Below are 8,754 nucleotides of genomic sequence, written 5' to 3'. Positions count from 1 at the left end.
CATAAGACGTGTATTTCAGTAATTTTTTATATTTCAAATTGTCTGAACTAAACGGTCTTAGTGTCAGATAAAATGACTGGCCCATAGTTATTGGGCTCAAATTAATGAGTAGAGGTCCATCACAGCCCAAAAGTCACATGATAGGCCCATATGTACCATTTTCCCCAAAATATTTGAATTTTCCCTGTATATAAACCCACACTCTCCCGCTGGATAATCAACGCAAATCACACTTCCAAGTTCCAACTGTTCGACGGAGCAAAATCGCAGAGGAATTCAAATGTATTTACAATTTGATTACATCTTCATCTGTTAGGGTTCTGTAATTGTTCAAATTGAAGTTTTAATCTCTGGAAGATTTCAATTTTTATAGTATCTGCAAATGAAGTTGAAGATGAACAAAGCATCGGATCTCAGCTCTATATCCGTTCTTCCTCCTCATGCAAGGTAAAATTCTATCTCAGTTTCACGATTTCATCTCTTTGCATTGTTTAGCATGAAATTGCGTAGCTCTCTGTGTTTCTGCGTTTTGTTCGCATGCATTTCCAATTTGAATGTTTTGTGTGCGACGCACATAGCGTGTTGGAGTGAGATAGAGAGAATTTTACTGTAAATTTGATCTTCTTCGGGAAAATTTAAGGAGGAACTAAGCGCACATCTCTCTGTTTTGCCTTTTCTTCGAATGTATTTGAAGATATTTTGATGTTCTATCCACACATATGCATATGTATACATGTTATTTGTTACATGTATGTTTATATGGATGAGAGAGGTAGAATTTTTTCTGTAATATTGAGCTTTATTTTTGTGTGATGATGATATGAGAAGAACGCCAAGTGCGGAACCGCTCTGTGTTTTGGCCTACTTCTCCGTGTTTGTGCGATTTTTCTCATACATTACAGGTATTTTAAATGTTTTCGTGTCCAATATACACAAACTGTATATATACATAAATCTGTCTATGAATGCATGAAGAGAGATAGAGAGATTTTATAATAATATTGATCCTATCTTGGTGATATGCGAAGGAGGCCAAGTGTGGTACCAAGTGCAGCAGAGTCTTCCGTTTTTGGGAAAAGCCAACCCTCACAGGTTCGGTCACAGCAGCAATCGCAACAATCCTTCTCACAGGGATTTTCATCTCAGCAAGCAGTCTACTCTCAGTTATCACAGAGCTCTCTGGATGATTTTGTCCCTAATGAGCAAGTAATTCCTCCATCTCGCTCCTATCTCTTAGTTATTCGAAGAGAACTTGTTGATGAAATGTCAATTTGGTATACTATACAAAGGAGCTGGTTCATTTGGTGTGGAATTGATAATGATAGACCTCTAAAAATCATTTTTGTTAGCAACTTCTGAAGAATGCTTTAGATTGTCTAAAATGTATTTTGATGCTTAGCAATACTTGAATATGTTATATTGTTGATAATTGTTGCCTAGGTTACTTTTGAGTGTAATTTTGCATTAGTATGCTTTATTATGCTTGAAATAGATGAATTTAGCTTCTGACTATGATTTACTTTGTTAAATGTTGCGTCAACACAAGACTCACTTTATATGACGTGTTTGATTTAAGTGTTATATTAGTGAGGCTTGAAAAAATATTAAATTTAAGTATATTTGAACAGCTTTGAAAGTTATGGAAGTTGCATAAAAGATGAATGATGCCAATATTTTGCAAGGTCCTTAAATGGAAAGTAAGTCAAACAAATTGGGATGGAGGGTGAAGTAAATATTATTTACCATCTTCACCGTACTGGACAGTGAATCATAAATTCTGTTGCCGCATCTGTCAGAATGTTTCTTATTGTTATATGAAAAAACAGGAGATTGTCACAGTGCACTTTGAAGTGGTTGTCGGCAGTAGGTCGTAGATCTTCTTAGTGTTCATATAGAATTAGTTAACTAATGGACTTTTGACTTTTAAATTGATCATATGCCTTTGTGTTTTCAACTCTGTCCTGTGCCAGGGCACATAGTTCCATTGAACTTCCCACTTTATACATTGGAACTTTTCCTCATCTCATAGGAAACAATATGCTGTTATGGGAATTTTACATCTTAAAGCAAACAAATGTTGTAAGTGTTAATAATTTTAATGCAGAGATTGGGTTCTCAAGAAAGAGAAAATTCAGCAAAAAGGATGAGCTGTTTGCCTCATATCAACTATACACGAGAAGAGACTCAAATGCAGTTATCAAAACCTTCGACCAATTATTTGCGCAAATGGTCAGTTCCTGAAAGCAAATGTAAGCACTAAGCCACAATCCACCACCATAAACTACATGCTCTCAACTTCTGTTTAAAAGTTAAGGAAAATGTACTCCCGTTCTGTGCTAATTTGCAGCTGGAATCATAGGACTAAACATGTTTATGAATTCTAATTTTTCTGGGCAGACCAGATTGAAGAACTTGAACACAAAATTGGAATGGTAGAGACTTTATTAAGCAGGCAAGGAATGATCTTAGATTCTATTCAGAGTGATATTATGCAAGTTAACCGGGGAACAAAAGAGATGTTGATGGAGAGTGAGTATTCTCTGCCCTTCTAATTTACGTGATGTGGCAAATAATTAGGAACTCAAAGAGCCCATATCATTAGTCTACGAGTGTGGAGTTTTGTCTTGAGAAGCCTGCTGGTTCGATTAAAACTTTTACTTGCAAATATTCTGGTGGATGTAAAAAAAATGGCATCAAAACCTAACACATTTGTTTTTCTTCTGAATTTTCTTTCAGTGGAAAGCTTACGACCAAAGTTAGTTTCTCATGATGAACTGTTGCAATTGATGGTAACTATGCTTAGCTTCTCTGCATACATCCAGAAATTAAGTGCCTGTTTGATTTATCACATTTCCTAATCCATGTGGCATACAATATCTAGAACAAGGACAGGGAAGATCTGAAAGCTAGCCTCGAGAGGACCTTCAAATCTATGTTTGAAGAGCTTAGGGAGAACAAATATCAAGAGAACATCAGAGATCTTTCATCACTGCTTAGAGCTATGCCCAACAAACTTGAGATGTGCATTTTGCAACTTCAAACTGATTTGAGCAAGACCTTAGCTAAAGAGATTCAGGCATGTTGCATATTGAAACTGACTTTTTTAATTCATATTTAGGCTACCCTCTGTGGTTGTATTAATGCTGTTTCATCTATATTCTTATTGCTTGCAGATAATTGCCCCCCGCCCAGATTTTCATGGACAAAAACATGAAACCGCTCCAGTCGATCCTCCAAAAGTATGTTTTCAAGGACTCTTTCTTCAAATTCCATATGATTTATATGAGTATTGAGTATATTGAAGAACACAATCAGAAGTTATAATGCATTTGAACATTTGTAGGGCATCAATGATTGTATCCCTTCCCGTGAAGTGAAGTTGCTAAAGAAGTAAGTTCTCAAACTTCCTTCTCATCACCATCACTGCAGCCTTAGTTTTGAAATCTTTAAGTAGCAATTAGTAATCGGTAGCTCTCCAGTATGAAAAGTTCATAATCACTTGGTGGATCTCTTATTATTTGCATCATTTGTGTGCAATATGCATAAGAGGTAGTCATTTCACAATGCCTCTGAGATGTGTGCATTGACATTTGAGAACACTTGAGGCTGGGATACACTCTCTGTCATCAGGAACTACTTAGGTGACAAATAGATGTGAAGATTCACGGCATAGTGTCTTTTGATCCATATCATAACCAGAAAGTGAGTGTCCCCATTTCTCACATTAGCTATATGAAGGAAGAAAGGGAAAACAAAGGAAAGCACTCCCCTTATTCGTCGAAAGCTAGCCTTCATGATAAACCAAATGAAATTAGAAAAATTTAAGAACTTTGCTATAGCCTCAAAAGAAATCTTATAGATTCTTGTTTACAAAGTTTTGCTGATCTTTCTAACATTGAGCGACTTAATTCTTCATTGCTGTGCATTGTAAATCACCAAACATTTCTTTTCAATTCTGGTTCAACTACGAATCTCAGAGATCAGAAAACAACTATGCCGCCGAAGATAGAAATGGGAAGCTGGACTACAGTTAAAATTAATAAAACTTGTATGAAGCAGAAAATTCCCATCAAAAGTCACACACAGAATGAAGCATTTCAACAGGTAACTCTCTCGTTGTCCTTAAGCAAACAATTGTTTGTTGAGTTATGAGCAACAGTTGCTTCCTTTGTATGATATGGGAAGCTGGACTACAGTAAAAAATAACCAAACTTGTATAAAGCAGAAAATTCCCATCAGAAGTCGCACACAGAATGAAGCATTTCAACAGGTAACTTTCTCATTGTCCTTATGCAAAGAAATGTTTGTTGAGTTATGAGAAACTGTTGCTTCATTTGTTTGAAATGGAAGCCTGGACTACCTGAAAAAAATAACCAAACTTGTATGATGCAGACAATTCCCATCAGAAGTCACACACAGAATGGAGCATTTCAACAGGTAACTCCCTCATTGTCCTTATGCAAAGAAATCTTTGTTGAGTTATGAGAAACAGTTGCTTCCTTTGTTTTAAATGGGAAGCCTGGACTACAGTAAAAAAATAACCAAACTTGTATAATGCAGAAAATTCCCATCAGAAGTCACACACAGAATGGAGCATTTCAACAGGTAACTCCCTCATTGTCCTTAATTGTTGAGTTATGAGCAACAGTTGCTTCCTTTGTGGCATGAAACATCCAAAAAAGAAACAATGGGCTTTTAGATGTTGTATTTATTATATGTCATAGTCCACCAAGTCTTAGGCCTTCAAGTTGAAGTAACAAAACGTCTTTGTTCAGCACACCACATTTTTTGATAACTTGAAACTGTGTCATCCTTATTCTCAGAGCTGACATCTGGCTATCCATTTCAGGAAAGGGGATGTAGAATTACAATTGAATCTGATGAGGATATTGACGCGGGCTTTTCCTGCTTGCTTGAAGAAAATGGAACAGGTAATTTGCACTTCTTGCCTGCATCATTCATTTTTGAGGATTTCACGATAAGCAAAGTTATTCTACATCCTGTAATTGATCAATGTGCTTATTGACCCATGCTTGTTGAACTTATCTAATGAATCCAAGATCTATTTAGATGTATATCAAATTATATCTTATATCTCAAGACTGACTACTGACAAGAATGACTTTCCATGCTTCTAGTCAAGCAGAACACCTACGATTTATACTATGAAATCAAATACATTAGGTAACAAGTCAGAACATGTCTAAAATCCTGAAGCATCTGGTACACTCCATACTGTTAAGTTTTTTCTCAAACCAAAGAGAAACTGATAGCTCTCTCTTCCCTTTGTCTGTTGGGGTACAGTAGGGAATTTGAGCCTGTTCTCAGGTTTAGTGTCCCGAGGGATCTTGTTTATTTTTCTCTGGTATAGTCACATTTCGAGTCTGTCTAAAATAAGAAATTTTGAGCATCATAACTGCAGCAGCAGTGTTCTTCTACACACACTGAAACAATCAATCATATACAGTATTTTTTTTTGTCATTTGCTAAGATTTGAGTGCTTAAACTGTCTTCCCTTAAAACACCCAGGGATTTATCCACTAGATGATGCAAAGGAAGAGAGTGCACGCATATTAAGGAAAGCAAGGAGGCGAAAGAGAAAGCATTTTAACACTATCATTATAGATTGAAGGTACACAGTGAAATTTATAATCTGCTGAATCAAGGTCCTGTGATTTGATAAGCAGTAAAAAATGTATTATTGATTCTTCCGTCTTTCTTTAGCCAATATAGGACATGTTTGCTATTTGACTTTTCATTATTATTAGAAAGTCCACGACTGACCGTTACATAGCAAGCAAAATCTTTGTTGCTGCTGCAATACTAAGTCTTAGGTGATTGTATAACGAGATGTCAACAGACTCACTTCCATAAGAATATGTAATGCACTAGGATTATGTAAGCAAAATGATTACCATGTTTTAAATTTTGAATTGCTTAAAGTTGCCTGATTAGATCATTACATCTTCTGTATACAATGTTTTATTAGCTAATGAGAGTAAATATTATGCTAGTAAATTTTCAGCATGTGATATTATACCATTATAGAAGTATATAATATGGAAATGAGAATCCTTTTCAACTATGAAAGAGAACTTCGAAACACCTAGTAGAGAATGAAAGCATATCTACCAAGGGAAGAAAGGAAGGTACTTATTCCTGGACTTGGATGGTCAGTATTTTTTATTTGGTTACATCCTGTACGACTCTTTTGTCAAGATCCTGAAGCCTAAATAAAAGAACCATTCTCTCCTGGTAAATCTATTCACGTAATTTTCCTTAGAGCATAAATATCATGTGATTTTTATCCTTGTTTGCTCATAAGAATCTATAGATCATCTGTCATGTTCCTTCCTGTTGCTTTTGGTGTATGTTGGGTTCCTTATTGACTTAGTTAAAGTTCAGCCTAAAAAATATTCAAAAGAGAAACAAAAAAATGGCTTAGTCTAAGTCTAAGTAGCATAGGCATTACTAGCCACATCGAATTGCACTCGTGGTGTATTTTTATTAATGTAATTAAGAAGCATGCTCAATATAAATTCTCTACAAGAGTCATGCGTGGGTTGCTTCTCCTTTTTGAATACCATCTAAAAGTCCAAACAAACTCTCGTTGGCTGTAATAGGAAGTTTCCCTCCTGCACTACCTACTATGCCTCCATACATGACTGTAAAACTCCCTAAGTTCAAAACAGTCCCTTTTGTAAGTTGAACAAATTTTCAGGACCCACATTTTAATTGAGACAAATGAAACTTTTAAGCATCCTAATTGCTGTTCTTATTCCTTAATCATTTTAATTTATGTGACATAATTTGAATTAACGGGGATGATGTGAAAGAAATGTAGACTTTTAAAACGGGATCTAAAAAGTAAAAACATCTCTTTGTGGTACCAACGGTAAGTACGGTTATGGTTGGGCAGGTCTCATGATATTAACATTTGTAAAAGTGTAAAAGTTAATTGTTTAAAATATAAAGTTGCGTCATCCTTCTTTTAGCATACTAATAACATTAGGAGTATATGGTTATTTATTCATTTAATTTAACTTTCTCAATTCTCATTTATCTAATTAGGCAAACAGCGGACTTTAAGTTTAGATTACTTCCACTTTTGAATAAGAATATCTTATTCATGAAGGTTTAGGCTTTGAAAGTCTTTATGTTGACTGTTCAATTATCTTTATGTAGTCATGGTTCTTGCCAACTTTTCACTTTTCCCAATCTAATTTCTTTTTACTTGAATAATTGTTTGTTGAAATATTTGTTTAATCCAATTGCTATATCCGTCTTGTCATTGCTGTCTCATGATAAACGACTAGGATTTGCTAATCTTTTATTTCTGCGAGCGTATCCGGGAGTCACCGGATTCAGGTGAACTCATGCTCCCTTTTCGTAATCATATATACAAGTGTTATTTTTTTGTAAAAAATATTTAAATAATAGATGTGTGAACATACACTCAAAGTATCATATAACGTTGTGTGCTACTAATGGGGTGCATCTCTCTAACTGATGTTATAATTTTGGTTTTTTATCTCTTGTTTTATTTTTCTTTCTAAAATTTGATAACATCTCTGATCTCTAAGTGGTTTGGATCGATAAAAATTAATTTTGAACCTACAATTTTAAATTTTAATAATGACCTACATGTTAAATCGATCAAATATATATCTTAAATTCACATTTTCATAATCATACATTCATCATCTCAAAATCTTGAATACTATCTTTAGTTACACATAAAAACCAAATGTTTTGATCTTTGGAAAAAACACACACAATGGTTTCCTTGTGGCCTGCAGAAAGGGAAAGTAGAAGGGATGACAATTTCTGATGATATCAGAACGCACTATGAAATTGTATACCAAAATACATGCTTACATATTTTTTTTACATTATTGTTACGTACATACAAGCTTCTTTTAGGACCAGTAAAAACTTAAATAATTGAGGGAGAAATCAGAGAAGTAGAAGAAATGAGATATTTTATTGGTAGTACTATACTTCAAGATGGACCTCCATGCGATCTAATAACATTGGGAGAAAAAGTAAGAAAAAAAAAGGAGAAAAGAAGCACCTTTACAAAAGATAGGTTTAGGTCCATAAGGATTGATCCTTTAATTTCCCTTTTTTCTAAAGAATTGAAGTGCTTTTGATCTGTTCTACTGCATTATTCACTTGGGCATGCATATACACAAATTTGCACATGCTTTGCTCCCCATGTGTAACTTTTTTTAGCTTGGTTGAAATGATAAGTTTATCTAAATTAGTCACATCTTTAATCTTCACTTTTCTTAGCTATAAAAAAGCCTAACCTTTTTGACAATTACTCTGACTTTTACCCCCTTTTTATTAGATTTGTAAAACTCATTTCTAGGATTAGAAAGTGATAAAAAAAAATTTGTTGGCTTTGGGATATATAATGGACATTATATGTGGGGGTGATGGTGGGAGGGTAACAGGGTTCCTGTGTTTGTCCTATTTTGTCTTCATAATGGTGAGTTACGGAATGTCTCATTTCAAGTGTACTCCGTCCCGTTTCCTCCAAGCATAGCATATATTGAGTTATTTAATATTTGTGCTCGCAGGCCTAGTTTGTTTTTGTCAATAAATACAAAGTTAATATTTTGAATTTACTTAGTGAAAAACATGACCTCACTATTATATGTGTTATAGGAGGTAGATAATATTTTGTGAAAGTAGTGGAGACTGAAGGTATGCACTAATCACAATTATATAAAAAAGGAAAATAGAAAA

The 8,754-nt window shown here is 34.6% G+C and overlaps 1 protein-coding gene across 6 annotated transcripts; it reads left to right on the top strand.

Moving 5' to 3' along the window:
* Window positions 1-219: 219 nt before the first annotated feature.
* On the top strand, window positions 220-5,926 carry LOC107028921 (protein PAIR1). 6 transcript variants are annotated; one of them, XM_027912546.1, is made up of 15 exons: window positions 234-282; window positions 374-447; window positions 1,029-1,206; window positions 2,105-2,249; window positions 2,398-2,529; window positions 2,737-2,789; window positions 2,882-3,076; window positions 3,174-3,239; window positions 3,344-3,390; window positions 3,978-4,104; window positions 4,226-4,270; window positions 4,393-4,437; window positions 4,561-4,605; window positions 4,850-4,931; window positions 5,530-5,926. In XM_027912546.1, exons 2-15 carry the CDS (start codon window positions 383-385, stop codon window positions 5,628-5,630), a joined length of 1,326 nt encoding a protein of 441 aa, XP_027768347.1. In that variant the 5' UTR covers window positions 234-282; window positions 374-382; the 3' UTR covers window positions 5,631-5,926. The 6 variants fall into 6 exon arrangements, with proteins under 6 accessions (XP_027768350.1, XP_027768349.1, XP_027768353.1 ...); XM_027912549.1 differs by lacking the exon at window positions 4,226-4,270 and having other exon boundaries at window positions 220-447; XM_027912548.1 differs by lacking the exon at window positions 4,561-4,605 and having other exon boundaries at window positions 220-447.
* The last annotated feature ends 2,828 nt before the right edge of the window (window positions 5,927-8,754 follow it).

The sequence above is a fragment of the Solanum pennellii genome, chromosome 1 (assembly GCF_001406875.1).
Source record: "Solanum pennellii chromosome 1, SPENNV200".
Lineage (NCBI taxonomy): Eukaryota > Viridiplantae > Streptophyta > Magnoliopsida > Solanales > Solanaceae > Solanum > Solanum pennellii.
The sequence above is the reverse complement of the archived record's forward strand: the minus strand, read 5'-3'. Positions and strand labels throughout refer to the sequence as shown.